At 57.8% G+C, this 15005-nt stretch overlaps 1 protein-coding gene across 2 annotated transcripts in view; it reads right to left on the bottom strand.

Moving 5' to 3' along the window:
* The window catches only part of AP3D1 (adaptor related protein complex 3 subunit delta 1), a 46063-nt gene that overhangs the window by 15288 nt on the left and 15770 nt on the right, over positions 1–15005 (bottom strand). Inside the window, exons 4-13 of one of the 2 annotated variants that reach the window (XM_063110471.1) lie at positions 14559–14639; positions 11962–12069; positions 10317–10446; positions 6789–6928; positions 6580–6653; positions 4985–5034; positions 3414–3463; positions 2515–2563; positions 1438–1583; positions 694–1073 (exon numbers count right to left, since the gene is read on the bottom strand). In XM_063110471.1, the coding sequence (XP_062966541.1) occupies positions 694–1073; positions 1438–1583; positions 2515–2563; positions 3414–3463; positions 4985–5034; positions 6580–6653; positions 6789–6928; positions 10317–10446; positions 11962–12069; positions 14559–14639 (1208 nt within the window). The remainder of the gene's footprint in view (positions 1–693; positions 1074–1437; positions 1584–2514; positions 2564–3413; positions 3464–4984; positions 5035–6579; positions 6654–6788; positions 6929–10316; positions 10447–11961; positions 12070–14558; positions 14640–15005) is intronic. The other variant, XM_063110470.1, reaches the window with a different exon arrangement.

Genomic DNA, 15005 nt, shown 5'->3' with positions numbered 1-15005 from the left:
GAAAACCCTGGAGACACTGAGGGCTGCTCTGGAAAGCTCACGACCTTAACAGGTGAGGACACAAGGGAGACGTGGGGAGAGGCCGGCCCGTCTGAGCGCGAAGCACCCTGTACAGGGCGGCTCACTGACACTTGATCACATTTCTTGTAATCAAGAAGAAAATGACAGAACTACGCATCTCCAGGATGGAGGCCTGCTGGGATTCCCTTTTGGGATTCCGGGAGATCAGGCGCCCTCAGGAGGGATGGGGACAGTGGTTGGCGGACAGGGCGACTGCCTCACAGTGCCTTCTGGACCAGGCCCAGGAGCGGGGGAAGCAGAGAGACTAGCAGCAAAGCTTATAACTTCCCAAGGGAAATGTGAAATCTAGGTTTTTGTGTGACAGCTCCTGAGATTCTTAGTGACAAATTCAATCCTAGGTGGGGCTGGAGATCTGAGACTGCCTGCACAAGGGCCATCATCTGTCTCTGGGAGCCAGTGTGTCCCTGGAACCAGGGAACCCAGAGAGAATCTAAGGACAGTGTTAGATAGAGGTGTCAGGACCTCTTGGGCCACCCATCCATGGCTGCTGGAACCTGGTATGAGACCACTGTGTTCCCAGAAGGACCTGGCAGCGGATGGGCAGGTGCAAAGTGCCAAGATCCCCACTTGAGGGACAAGCTGGGGAGGGGTGGGGGCCCCACGCCCACTCACTCCGAGAACTCCCCGCAGATCCAGGCGGCAGCATAGAGCACCTCACAGATGCCGTTTCGCTGGGTGCTGCTGGCCACCAGGTGGGCGCTGTCAAGCAATGCGGACATCTGGGACACAGCAAACCTGCGGATGGCCTTCACCCGGATGGCCACGTCCAGCATCTGGGCAGCGATGAGATGGCCATGGCGGGTGCCCTCCAGCCGCGTCAGCTCCACCAGGATGCTGATGTACCACTCGAAGTTGGTGATGTGCTGGTAGTTGGCCTGGCTGCAGATGTCAATGATCTTAGTGAGCAGCTCGTCGCGGTAGGTGGTGCCTTCAGCCTTATCAACGTGTGTCATCAGCTTCTTGACGATCTCCATCAGGTTCTTCTTGGACACCTGGGCCAGGCGCTCAATCACTCACGGCCGCCAGAACCAACCCACCAGCCTACCTTGGGAAGCACCAAATCCCTGTTTCTTAAGACAGAATTCACAGGACATGGGCGGGCCCAAACACACAGATCTGCACAGGGAAGCCGCACGTCCCAGGGGTGCCTGAGGTCAGGTGTGTTGCAGGTGGCCCGGCTCAGCCTATTCAGTGGGCTCTGCCCTGGAGCCCGCAGCCCCTCCCCGCCCCTCTAAGACAGAGGCTCTGTTTAACTTGCCAGGGTAGCTGTCTGACCGTGAATGTGAGGGGACTTGTGAGGCCCCTCCAGTTAACACCCCCCTTACAGAACGATGGCCAGGAGGAGAGCGGACACACCATCCCGTAGAGCAGGTCGAGGGCCCGCAAGCGGATTGACTCGTCCCTGTCGTCTAGGCACTGCAGGACGAGGTCTTTGTGTGACTGCACGGACTTGGGGTGGGTCTTCAGGATCTTGGACATGGCCAAGAGCCCCAGATACTTCACTGTGGAGAGAAGGCTAGAGGTGACTGGCCAGGGACCCAGAGCAGGGCAGTGGGCATGGCACACAGGCCCGTCTCCACCTCAGGCCACTGCTCAGCCCTGACAAGCTGGGAGCACGCAGAATGTGTCCCTCTGGCTGGCATGCTGTGGGCGGGCCATCGCTTTAGTATGGCCCCACCCTGGCAGCAGGAGTGGAGGCCATGGACTCTGCCCTCCTCCGGCCATCCCCACAGGTGCCCTGGATGACACAGTCCACACGAGGCACCCTTGGGAAGGGGCAGTGGGAGAGGCGGGTGTCTGGGCAGGGAAGGGGAGAACCCAGACCCCCATGGCAGCGATCCCTCCAGAAGCCCTCCCCTTACCACTCACCACATCTCAGTAGCTACCACTAGAGTATGGCAGTGATGGTTAACAGCCCATCAGCTGCCGGCAGGCCTGTGTGGGCCTCACAGGTCCTGGTGCTCACTGACCCACCTCCCCACCCTAACTACACCAAACCCAGCTTGCAGAGGACGGAGAGTCCAAGGTGAACACATGATCCTCCAAACCAGGGGCCACAAGCAACGGCCCCAGCAAAAGAGGGTTCTCTAACCCACAGCCATGCCCACCTGTTCATGCATCCTCAGCTAGGCCCCACCTCCCCGTGTGCACGTGCACGCGACTCAGCACAGGATCCTCCTGGGGAGCTCCTGGCCTGGACCAGAAGGCTGCCTCCACGCGTGGATGAGGGCAATGGGCATGAGGGAGCCAAAGGGTGTGCACAGAGGCTTGTTCTGAGCCAAGCTGTCAGCCTGCCAACACCATGTCGAGGGAGGAAGAGGCCCAGTGCTGGTCATGCTGTGGCCACCTTTCTCTGAAGCTGAAGACAGCCCTAACTGCACAAAGGCTTAAGACACGGAGACAAGAGAGCCTGCAGGGAGGGGAGCAACTTACAGTTTTGATCGGAGTCTTCTATTAATATCCTTAGTTTCTGAACACAAAGCTGTAAATAGCAAACACAATGCTGGTCACTTTTAAAGCCAAGGGTGACGTCAGCTGACCCTGGGCCTGCCCTATGTCCCCTCCATGGCCACCCCCACCTGCTCTCAGGCCCAGGGATCGGACATGTCCCGCAGCCCAGAAGCACGAGAGAGGAGCTAGCAGGGCCCAAGCAGCGCACTGGGGGTTGGACTGTCTGTGGACATGGCAGAGCCCCACTTCATGGGGGCACAGCCTGGCATGAGGGGCAGCAGAGCCCAACAGCGTGGACCTGCACCAGACACTCTGTGTGGGAACATACGCGGGGCAGGCATACGTCCAACCACACGGGGTGCCCCCTGGCGGGGGAATGGGATTTGGGGACTCACTTTGCACATTTCTTTTGTAATTAAAATATCACTGAACCAAAAACTGGAAAAGCAAAGGAGGTGACCATCCCGTGGTCTCTAGGCGAGGCCAGTTAGGAGCTCCTGAGGCCTGAGCTACAGGGTGTCTGCACATTTTACAAAGGTCACAGAAAACAGCGTGGCAACTGGGGGGTGGTTAACCCAAGGGACAGAGAACAGCTGTCTACAAACCCTACTGTCTACAAAAAGGATCCAGAGACACACCAGGGTGGCTGCAGGCGAGCAGCCATTACCCCTCGCTGCCTCAGCTCCACCCATGCCGTGCAGACACCCAGTGGGGCCAGGTGCAAAGCTCACAGACAGGGCACATCCCTGGGGAGGGACAGCCCACGAGCACAGGGAGGGAAGCACAGCTGGTCCTGAGGGCTCAGTGACCGTGCAGGCCACACCCCCACCCCCACCTCCATATCCCGAGCCTGGGGTTGGGGCTGGCTGACACGCACGTACCTGGATGCTGGCACTGTGGTTGGGCATGCCGGAGGACAGGGAGATGAGCACTGCAACAGACAGCCTATGAGTCCCGCCACGCCTGCGTCACGCCCACCCAGCACCATCCCCCGATGGCCACTCATGTCTATGAGCACCTATCCCTTGCCCAGTGGGAGGGACACAAGATGACAGTGCCACTGTGCTCGGCCCAAATGGCATCTGAGCAGAACAGGGCTGGCCCCGCAGGCCCAAGGCTGCCTCCTCAGAAAGACGGCCACGCAGCTGACTCCAGGTAGCATGAGGAACCTGGACCTCGGGGCCCCACCCTCACTGGCAGGAGAGGCTCCTGGGCCTACACTGCCCATGCAGTATGGTTTAAGTTCAACCCGCCTTCCCTCTGGAGTCTGAAATCTTGCACCTGCCAGGCAGAGAGGACTGCATGATCCCTCCCAGAAGACCCCCAGGGTACTGGGACTCCATACGCTTCCCTGGGATGACACCTCACACACGTCATCACGGCCCATTACTGGGGATAGAGCGTGTCCAGTGCAACTCCCTTGGGGGAGAATTCTGGAAGCCATGTCTGGGCTCCCCCAACCCAGTCCACCCCACACGCCTTTTCCCTGAGCCAACTCTGCTCCGGTCCTTTTGCTGTAATAAGCCACAGCCAAAAGGATGACCACGCTGAGTCCCAGGAGCCCCCCAGTGGATCACTGTGCCTAGAGTGGTCCTGGGACCCCAACTTGCTGTCTGTAACTCCAGGCCTGGCTGTCCTCCTCCTGCCACCCTCAGCCCAGGTCCCAGGGTCAGGAAGGCCAAATTCAACCCCCCAGGCTGAGAGGGAGATCCCAGCCCCAAGAGCAACGGGCATCCCTGTCCAGGGAAAGTTCTGTAGAACGTGGGCCACTCCAGGTGTGAGGTGTATGTCCCACATGCACGTGCAATCACCCCAGCCGCCCCCAGCCTGGGGCTTCCTAACAGCTCTGGGCAGGGACAGGCAGGGCCAGAAACAGAACCTCATCCAGCCCGGCTCTAACAGGCAGTCCACAAGAAACATGTGGGGCCAGAAGATGGCCAGCCCCGTCCAGGAGCAACGATTCCATTTCTCTAATAGACAGACGGTGCAACCGAGGGGCGAAGGCCCCTCTGATTTATCAACAGTAAGGAAACACAGCAGCAAACGCACTGCGTGGCCCTTGCTGGACCCCGAACTGAACAAGCTGTCCTGAAGAGACCCTCTGAGATCAGCTGGAGTGGACAGCAGGCCCTGCGGATGCCGCTGGGTGTGAGGCACATGGGTTTTGGCCTCATGAAACCTCTTGCTGTGGATGCTGACACCTACGCATCTGTGGGCGAGCTGACATGGCAGCTCAGGCGTGTTTAATGGCTCAGCAAAGTGCAGTTCCGTGGGAGCGGCAGAGGCCCACAGCTGTGCAGGCCCCAACACCCAGCCTTCCCCTCTGCCCTGCAGGGTGGCGCTCGAGGACACCAGGCTTGGCACCCTCTTATCCCCCCTCTGAAACCCCAAAGGTCTCCCTGCTAACGACCGCTGGCTGCCCTTCCAGAGCAGGGCAAGTGCCGGCTCTCACCTGCGATCACGGTGTTCACACATTCGTAGAGAAGGGACATGGCAGACGTGCTGCAGAGACAAAAACAGGGAAATGGTGTGAAGACCCAGGCCCGTAAGTCTCTCAGACCCACGGTGACAGTGCTCTGCCGGAGGCTTGGCCTAGGTGGCCTCCCAGAGAACAGCCAGCAGGAGGAGGATGGCAGCTGCCCCTCCACGGCCCGATGGCGCCACTCGCCCTCCCTGGGTGGGGCTGGGGCTGGGGCATGGTCCTGGCTCCTCTGCAAAGGAAGAAGCCTGAGCCTCCTACTGCGTCTCTGGACTGCCCCACGGTGTCTCAGCACCTGGCACCTCCACCCCCACGTCAGTACAGTACAGCCAACCACACTCCCACTAGCATCATTAGATTCTGTGCAAGGGACAAAAGCATCCCCCTCTAATAACCAAAGACAGCCGGGCCCAAAAAGCTCCTGCCACAGGACCCTCTTCCCCTAACCTCTCAACTTTGTGATACCCACGAAAAAAACCCGAATTCCCTTAGCGTCTCTGGCAGCATGGAGAAGAGTCCAGCAGCCCACACCACCACCATGTGGTTCTACTCCAACAGGGAGAGCCCGAGGGGCAGCTGCACATGGCCGTGCACAGATGGGCAGAAGGTGTGGCATCCACAGCCCCAAGGCCAGCAGCAGGGATCAAACGACGACTAGGACAGACCCTGCAAAGGGCCGGAGCAAGGTGGCAGGAACCAGAGGAGTCCACTCTTATTTTCTCACAGGGTGACACTGTAGACCCCCAATTGGCAAGCCCCAGAGGTGGCGGCGCGCGGGCTGGGCGTCCAGGAGAGCAGGCCTGTCAGAGCCGGCTCATCTCCAGGTCTCAGAAACCCACAGCTGCTTTTTCATCCTCTCTGAGAACCACAACCACACTGTCAACTCAGTGTTTGCTGTTTGTTTAAAACCAAAAATGTCCCAAGCCCAGACCAGAGGTTTATCTAATTTTCAATGTCTGAACCATCTATGACCTAAAGAACCATCTATGATCTAAAGAACTACATCTCAGGAGATAGCAGAGATCTGACCCAGGCCCCAGGCTCAGCACAGGAGCCTAGATCGGATGCAGACCCTGGCTCCTGGCTCCTCCCGCGTCCACGACGCCTCCGTGTGAGGCCCCAGGAGGAGGACTGCCTGCAGCACCTGTCATGAGCACCAGGAAACCCGAGTGTGACCCCCACACTGTAGGCACCCTAAGTAGTTTGGAAGCTCCTAGAACAGTTGGTAGGTGGCCAGTGACAGGCCCAGTTAAGGCCACCCAGGCCACAAGGCAACAGAGGGCCGTGCTTTGCCTACAACACCCAGGCCCATCTCACTAGCTAACTGCTGTCCTTCTGTTTCCTTCCGCCATTGCTCTTTCAGAAAGTCACTTAACAGGGTAAACCCCAGGCCCTGGGGTCCCAGAAGAGAGAACGATGCCACAAGGCACAGCTCGGTGATGGGAGCAACCTCAACAGGGCTGTGCGTGCTTTTTCTGTGATGACCGCATTCAGGATCCTGTGAGGCCCCACTCCAGGTAACTCCCTTCCCTACCCCCAGCAGGCGGCAGCAGGGGCCAGGTGCCTACCTGTGGATCAGGTTGGTGAGAGGCTCGATCAGCTTCTTGCCCAGCCTCGGCTCCAAAGGCGTCAGAGCACCAAACTACGGGACAAGCGGAGCCACATCACTCACAGCAGGTAGCAGCTGGATGTGGCCTTTGTTGTGACTGTGTGGACAGGGACACCACACCCTCCAGGGCTGCCAGCCTGCAGGGACCCCATCCCAAGCAGTACTTGCCAGTTTGATGATCTTGATGAGGACCCAGTTGTTGGTTGAGGATGTCATCAGCTTGAAGAACAGCGGGGCCAGGGACAGATAGTTCTTGGGGTTGCGCCTGGCCAGTTCGCAGATGACATTCACGGCTGCTGACTGAACCCCTGTGGATGAGGGGCATCCCCATCAATATGAGGGGTGTCTCCATAAATAAGGAGAGGTGTCCCCATCAATAATGGGGGCATCCCCATCAATAAGAGGGCGGTCAACATTAACAAGGGGGGGCATCCTCATTAATAAGTGGGGCCATCCTCTCAAGGGAGGGACGTCCCCATCAATAAGTGCGGCATGTCCCCATCAACAAGGGGGGCATCTCCATCAATAAGAGGAAACATCCCCATCAAAAAGGGAGGGATTCCCCACCAATAAGGGGCATGTCCCCATCATAAGGGGTCCTGGGGTTGGACTGGAATTGCAGGTGTGGGAGCGAGCTCATGGCTGCTGACACACACAGCTCACAGACACAGCAGTGCACACAGGTGTGTGGGCTCAGGTGTGCAGGTGTGTGGGCACAGGTATGCGGAGGTCCTGGTGGAGGCACGCACAAGATCCCCAGCTCTGCGTGCTGAACAGGCTGAGCAGCGCCAACGCCCCAGCGCCTGGAGCACCCCTGGTGTGCAGAGCTTGGCTTCTACACACCATTCCCCACAAAAGAACCAGGGCTGCTTGGAGCAACAGAGACCCCAGGGCCTGAGCAGAGAAGGTGGATGTGAATCTCACGTTGTGTGGGGCCAGAAAGCAAGGAGCTGGAAAAATAAGGGGGATGCCAGGTGGGCAGAGGAACCCACACAAGGGGTCCAAGAGCCATCAGCAAAAATGGGAGTAAAACACATGGATCATGAGCCATAGAATCTGCCCTGATGTAAACAAACAGGGGAGTAACTGTGTGCATGGGGAAGAACAGAGGATTCTTCTTGCACAGAGTCCTGACAGACAAATGAACAAACAAGGACAGAAACAGAAAAGCACCATCCGGCACACCCCAGGGCTGCATGGTTTCATGGAAGGGTCATCCACAGACACAAACTGGCAGGGAAAAGCAGGCTATCTACAAGGCTCAACACAGCTCCCCACGAGGCACTTATCAATTACTAAGGGAAAGGCTCAATGTGCCCCCAGGGCAGCCTGGCAGGTACCACTGAGCCTACGGCCCAGGTTAACGTGGACACCGCAGGCCACCCCGCACGGGGCCGAGCAGGACACAGCACCATGGCTTGGAGGATCCTGCCCAACATGCAGAACTCAGTCCAATCATGGGAGAATGCCCGGCTGAGGACATCCTACAATATATGTTATACCCCAGGCATAACAGACAGACAATGAGGGACTCAGGTCAAAAAAGGTCCAGACCCTTGACAGGGAAATTCCCCAGACCAGCAAAGGGCCGTGGGTGGAACAACTGTGCTGTTTAATGAAAACTGCCTGGTCTTCATCCTGTCCCAGCGAGAGGAACACCTGTCATCCATGAGCCCCAGGATCACGGTTGAGTTCATGACAGGGACTTGGTCATCAGGAAGACTGCCCCTGGGATGATCAGAGGGTGGGGAGCTTTGAGCCCATGATATCAGCCCAAGGTTCAACCCCACAGCCAGGAATCCCATCACTGTACCCTGTGTACAAAGCCCCATAAGGACCAGGACCCTGAAGCTGGGGCCTCCTGGCAGGTGACCGTAGGGTGTGCTGGGGGTGATGACCCTGGCCCTACCAGGCACCAATGGAAGCCTGTGTTAGAACCCCAGACTACGCCCTGTGGTCCCTGCGTGTAGCGGCTCCTGAGCTGTGTCCTTCACAATAAAACCACCATCATGAGCAAGTGCTTCTCTGAGTTCTCATAGGTGTTTCAACAAATTACTGAACTGAGGGGGCCGTGGGGATCTTCAAATCTGCAGCCAGTGGGTGAAGTGGGTCAGAAGGGTGGATGGCACCTGTTGGGGGCTGTGCTCTTTCACCTGGGGGGGGTCTGTGCTAAGAGCGGGGGGTGAGGGCCCAGATGCTGTCCAGGGCACGAACTGTGCCTGGGTGACTGGCCAATGGGAGTAAAGTCAGTGCTTGGCCATGTCAATGTCCACTGCCTGGTCTTAATGATTTCACTTCTGTTACATAAGACAGAAAATTTGGGAAAGCCAGGGGAGGGCATGTGGGAATTATTTGTACTATTTTTCAACTTTTTGTAAATCTGACGTTACTTTAAAATGAAAACTTGGGCCGACCCCGTGGCGCACTCGGGAGAGTACGGTGCTGGGAGTGCAGTGACGCTCCCACCGCAGGTTCGGATCCTATATAGGAATGGCCGGTGTGCTCACTGGCTGAGTACCCAGGTCACGAAAAAGACAATAAATAAATAAATAAATAGATAAAATAAAATGAAAAGAACTTTTAAAAACTTTAATTAAAAAAAAAAGGCAATTTGGGAAAAAACCACCCCCCAAGTCAGCTTCTAACAGTGTAAATTCAGCTCATGTATGAGACGGGGAAAGGGCTGGATTGGGTGGAAGGGCTGTGGTATGACAGAAATCCTGTAAAGTGCTTTCGATAATCATGTGCCTTCCACCCTCCCAGTCTTCATGACCAAAGAGGAGGGTCTGTGGGCTGCGGCAGCTCCCAGAAGTGCCCTGGCTCTGTCCCCTCCTTGTGTCACAGGGACACGAGTCCACAGGCTGATCTCCTGGGGCAAGGGCACAAGCAGCCTGCCCATAGGTGCTCTGAGAAGGCAGGGTACCAAGGCCACACCACTAGATGGCATAACTGCCAGGAGCGAGCACAGGGGAGGTCATCCCATGCTCAGCACAGCCCCAGAAGATGGCCCCAACCCCATGTCCTTCCACCAGGTCAGGGAAGAGAACAGGGCTGGGATTTCAGCCACAAAAACGGGCCCAGCCTCAGCCCGGTGGGCGGGTGCAGGAGTCCTCAGTGTCTGAGCCTTCCCGCCATGACTACGTCAGAAACCTTAGGATTCTTCTTGGCAGCTTTGGTCTCTACAGACACATGTGGTCTCGGGCCATGCTGCCGGTGCGGTGCCAGGGCCACAGTGGTTGTTCAACTTCAGCTTATGTCAGTGGCCTTCACAGTCGCCACACTACAAATGCTCCACAGCCACATGAGGCTGGAGGTAGCTCCTGTACAGGAAGGTGTGGTCCAGAACATCCCCTGTACCCAGGGAGTTCTCCCTGGCAGCACTAGTCCTGGGCAGGGGAGGCAGGCACATCGTCTAGCCTGTTCCCCACCCCATCTCTAGCTTGGGGACACTGTTGGCCTCACCACTAGGGCTCTTCTTGTCCCTACTGTTAGTTTCCTGCACGGGATCTTACTGTCCCTCCAGGCCACAGAGGAACCCACAGCCTCCCACATTCCACGCCAGGGTCACCTCGCTCAGTCTGCTGCAGCCGTGGCTGCCCCGGTCCGGCCCTCCCCACCTCCTTCCTTCCTCAACACCCACCACCTTCCCCGAGTGCTGGCTGAGCTGCCCCAGAGTTGAAACTCAAGTGCACACACCGGGGTCGGGGTCCTCCAGCTTCTCTTTGAGCCGGGGAAAGGCGGGACGCAGTGACTCGGGGTACTTCAGGAACACCTTGTACATGATCAGCACAGCCTTCTTCCTGATGTAAGGCTTCGTGTGTGACATCTGCGGAGAGAACGGCCACCAGCCTGCACCAGCTCTTCTGTGCTCCTGGCCCCACCCGCAGCCCACCCCACCCCCCATCCCCACCCCCACATCTCATCTCCTACACCAGGAGGAAACCCTCCCTCCAGCCCCTCCAGCTCCCGGCCTTTGGGCTGTGGCCTGCACCCTGTACCCTGTGCATTGCCCGCCCACCCTAGGGCCCAGAGAGCGGCATCTTGGGCAGAATGGAAACCTACTCCCTGTGGCATGGACCGGCCTGCCCTCCAGAGGCTGAGGCCCACCCCCTCCTGCTCTGGTGGTCTTAGAGTCCTCGGAGGGGCACAGGGAGGCCCTGGAGGGAAGATCAGGTAGGGAAACCTAGTCTGCCTGGAACAGAGCCTGTAGACCCAGCATGTGTAGCCTTGGGCTCTGCAGGCTGCCAGGCCTGTCCAAGAGCGGGACACAAGTGGCGTTCCAGACTCCCCTTGCTGGGGCCTCAACCACCCCACCCCACCTTGACTAGCCTGATGTCCATAGTGTGTAAATCATAACCCGCTGCAGGCTCCCAACTGCTTCAGTCTAAAGGGGCTGGCACAGTCTAAAGGCTTTGCAGACAGTGTCTTTGGCTTTGTGGGCTGGACGTCTCCGTCATGATCATGTGGCTCCGCGCTGTACCGCTGTGGCCTCCATGGACAACACTTAGGGCAAGGGCGGAGCCGTGTGCCCATAAAGTCTGGTTTACAACAGGCAGCACTGGTGTGCCTCCGGGGCCCAAGTTTGCTGACCCCTGATCTAGATGCTGGGCAGGTGGTACCAACAATCTTTGAGACTACCAGCCAAGAACTAAACATCTTCATGGCAAGCAGGCTAATCACACAAGGACAGAATCCCCCAGGGAGGAATCCAGCCACCTTTCCAGCTGACGTGTTGCTGTTTTTTAAATGAAAGCACAAAAAGGTCCTCCTAATGGGCTGCAGATTCACCTGGGCACACAGTCCAAGGACTACAATTTCTAGAGGACTTCTGTGTTTTAGAACATCACCTACGACACCTCTGAGATTGGGACTAGCCTGGGGTGTCTGCCTTTATGACTAACTTCGCAGCCACAAGAGGTCAAACTGTGGTCAGGGGAAAAGCAAAGGGTGCGAGCACAGAGAAGGAGAGAGGATCACAAAGAAGCTCACTGCTGCTGGGACAACTGCCGCCCCATCTGCACCTCAGGCAGAAAACGGGTGGCCTCGGGGCACACGTCCTCAGCCAGGCTGGACCTGCCAGGGCCATCCCACCTTCCTCCTCCCGGAAAGATGATTTCAAAGGTGAACTCAGAAACACAGGAACAGAAGTGGTCCAAGGCCAGGCCCCACCAGGTCACGGAGGGGGTGACAGTAACTCGGTCCCCATCTCATCCAGGCCACGCACCAGTGACCCCCGCCCAGTTCCGCAGCCAAGTTCCCTTGGCGTGACGCTTTAACCTCAGCTCTCCAGGCCCCATCCATGGAGCGACAGTGAAGGGTCGCGGCACATTCGCAAACTCACCAGTGTCATGATGTCATTTGCCAAGTCTCTGGCAAGATCTGGGGTAACAAAACAGGACAGACCAGTCAGTGCAACTCCAGTGTCGTACTGGCTGGGGCTGCTCAGGTCCTGGAAAGGGAGGGGAGGAGGGCTCAGCGGGAGGCGGTGCCACGCGGGTGCAGCTATGCCTGCCTCCCCGCTGCAGGGGTTCTGGAGCTAACTTGGACAAGGAGGGACAGCTTAGAGCCAATTCCACACCATCACCGAGAAGGGAGCTAGGACAAGCCTGTCTGTCCCCAGGACAAGGGGAGAACCCAGTTTCACAGTTCCTCCGGGACAGAGACGCTCATGTGCAGAACCCCGCAAGCCCCGGGTGACAGTGGCCCTGGCTCTAAGCACAGACCAGTGTCCCAGGGATGTGATCATGGCCACGCTGCCACCAACCATGGGCTTAGGGACAGCACGGAGCTTGCCCCACTGTGCAAAAGCACAGGGTGGGCAGGAAGCTCTGCAGGACACAACCCTGGGAGACTCTGCTTACACCGGGGTCCCTCCCACAGGCTCAGAGAAGCTTTGGCCTGAGGGTCACTCATCTTTCTAGTGAACAGGAAAAGCAGCCCACGACACAAGAGGAGGAGCTGACCACTGCCGCAGATGCCCTGGCAGCTCTGGATTCCTACAGCTCCCACCAAACCCCAAGGCACATGCTGCTCAATGCCACACTCAGCAACATGCTCCTCTGACGTCACAGCCTTGCTCCTGGGAGGGTTTCTTAAGGAACCTCCCCAAACCATATGTACACACACAGACACACTAAGAGGCATTTAAAGAGCTGCCTTCTAGACTGCGGTGATAAACATGCAAGCCCTGGCCAGGAGGTACAACAGCACTAGAGCCCTTAGCACAGCCCTCGGGACCTTTACCAAAAGGCTGAAGAAAAGCAGCAGAGGGCCAGCTGGTTAGCTCACTGGGGACAGGGTGGTGCTGAGGTGCTGATAACACCAAGGTCAAGGGTTTGGATCCCCAGACCAGCCAGCCGCCAAAAAAAATGCTGTAGGAAGAGCAGCAGAAACGCTGTGGAAGCTGCTAGAAGACATTGTAGAAAGAAGGGCTTGTCGAGTTTCAGAAAGTCACCGGCCTGACATGGACTGACTCACGCAGTCCCCCACCCCAGAAGGTCTTTCACGGGGGTTATGTTTTAGATGTCACGGGGACTCCTAACGTCTGGGGACATGCTCCTGTCAGGTCTCACATGCACAGAGTGGAATGCTGATGGGGAGGTGGGGCTGGAACAGGCAGAGGTGGGAGCGGCAGTGGGAGGCAGCTGTGGCCACCCCATCTTTTTAGCAGAGCTGAGGCACCAGAGTGGGCTCCATTCATAAGGGTGCCTTGGGCTGCAGTCATCCCCAGCACACGGGACCTAACCCACACCTCAAATACATTTCCTGGTGATGCAGGGACAGATCTATGTCTGTAGTGAGGGGCGGGTGGGAGACAGGGCTATGCCAAAACAGCCAGCACAAGACCCAAAGCTGGGCCTGAGCCCTGGCCACGTCTAGACAGAGGCTGACATCCAGGTAAGAGCCCTATCAGCTTCCTCTTCCCTGCTGGGCCTCCAGCTTCTGTCTGGGCAACCCACTTCCCTCCTGCCCCACCAGACCCCTCCTGTGTGGCACCCGACCAGCAGCACGGGGCCGACTGTGCCGCTTGCAGCCCCATGGCAGCTACACTGGTTGCCACCTGCGACCCAGGCGAAACACCCAGCTCCGTGACCTTGCTTGTGTCCACCTTCCCCAAGTCACGCCATGAGGGGCCTCCCAGCACTGGAGGCACAGCACAGCCAGTGGCTTGGCTACCCCTCGTCCTGTGCCAGGTGCCCCAAACAGTACCCATACAGCCAGCCCCATGGCATGCCCTGGGAGCCCCAAACCCCATCACCCTGCAGTGGCAAGGGCACCTCATGGGGTCCAGCCCTTGCACCCGGCCATCGGCGAGCACGGGGCTGTGGCCCTGACGTGTGGTCTGAGCTGGAAAGGGGTTGGCTGTCCGTTTAGCAGGTGGGCCTCTGGCTCTCCTACACCCCTGACTGCTCCCTAATGAGGCAGGACACAAAAGATGCCCCAAGTGCTGAGGCCATGGAGGAAAGCAATTACTCAACGGTCTTCAAAGACCATTTCAAAATGGAAAAAAGTTTATGTGTGACTGAACACCTGCACCTTGTCGCGAAAATGAGAACAAAGGTGCTCAGCAGCTCTCCAGCATCCCAAACCCGCCAGAACAGACCGTGCGCATCTCCTTGTGTCTGCTGAGAAAGCACAGCGGCCATGTGGGACCCTCCTGGGGGCTGTGGGCACCCGAGGTCAGTTGACCTTTGGGGTCAGGGGGTCTAAGAGGCTGGCCAGTTAGCTCAGTTAGGTAGAGTGCAGCTTTGTAACACCAAGGTCATAGGTTCTCCATCCCAGCCAACCACCAAAACAACCAAATAGAAAAAGGGATCCCAGCACATCCTGCTCACCACAAGTAAATGGCAGGACAGCCAGGGTGGAGACAGACAATCGAGCAGCGGGGGACAGCACTGCAGGGGGCAGTGGGGCCTGCGGGTTCACAGGGCAGCCTACCTTGCGGATCTGGTTTGTCGTCAGCATGATCACGTCGGTGCCTTCGTGGAAGCACTGGGAAGCAGCAAGGTAGCCAATGCGCTGTGGAGTCAACAGACAGGCATTGGAGCCGGGACATGGCCCAGGCCCCGCCGGGAAGCCCCCAGCCCTCCTCCCAGCCCTGCTCCGGAGCATCTGTACCAAATGGCCCCAGGCCCCGGCAGCAGCTTCCTGCAGCCTGTACACCTGGGCACACAGGTGGGCGGCAGGTCCCTTAGCTGGCCAGGGCACCAGGAAGCCATCTGAGAACCAAGCTGAATTTCTTCAAAACTCCAAAACAAGGAAATCCCCTCAAAGCTGGGAGCATGTGATTTTTAAAACTTAATGCCCTTTTAAAGTCTGCCCAAACCATCAAGTCCTGGTACTAACATTCTGCATTTCCACTAACTTGCAGGCAGCTGGGAACTG

This window comes from Cynocephalus volans, chromosome 10 (assembly GCF_027409185.1).
Source record: "Cynocephalus volans isolate mCynVol1 chromosome 10, mCynVol1.pri, whole genome shotgun sequence".
NCBI lineage: Eukaryota > Metazoa > Chordata > Mammalia > Dermoptera > Cynocephalidae > Cynocephalus > Cynocephalus volans.
This window is presented reverse-complemented; position numbering and strand designations above follow the sequence as displayed.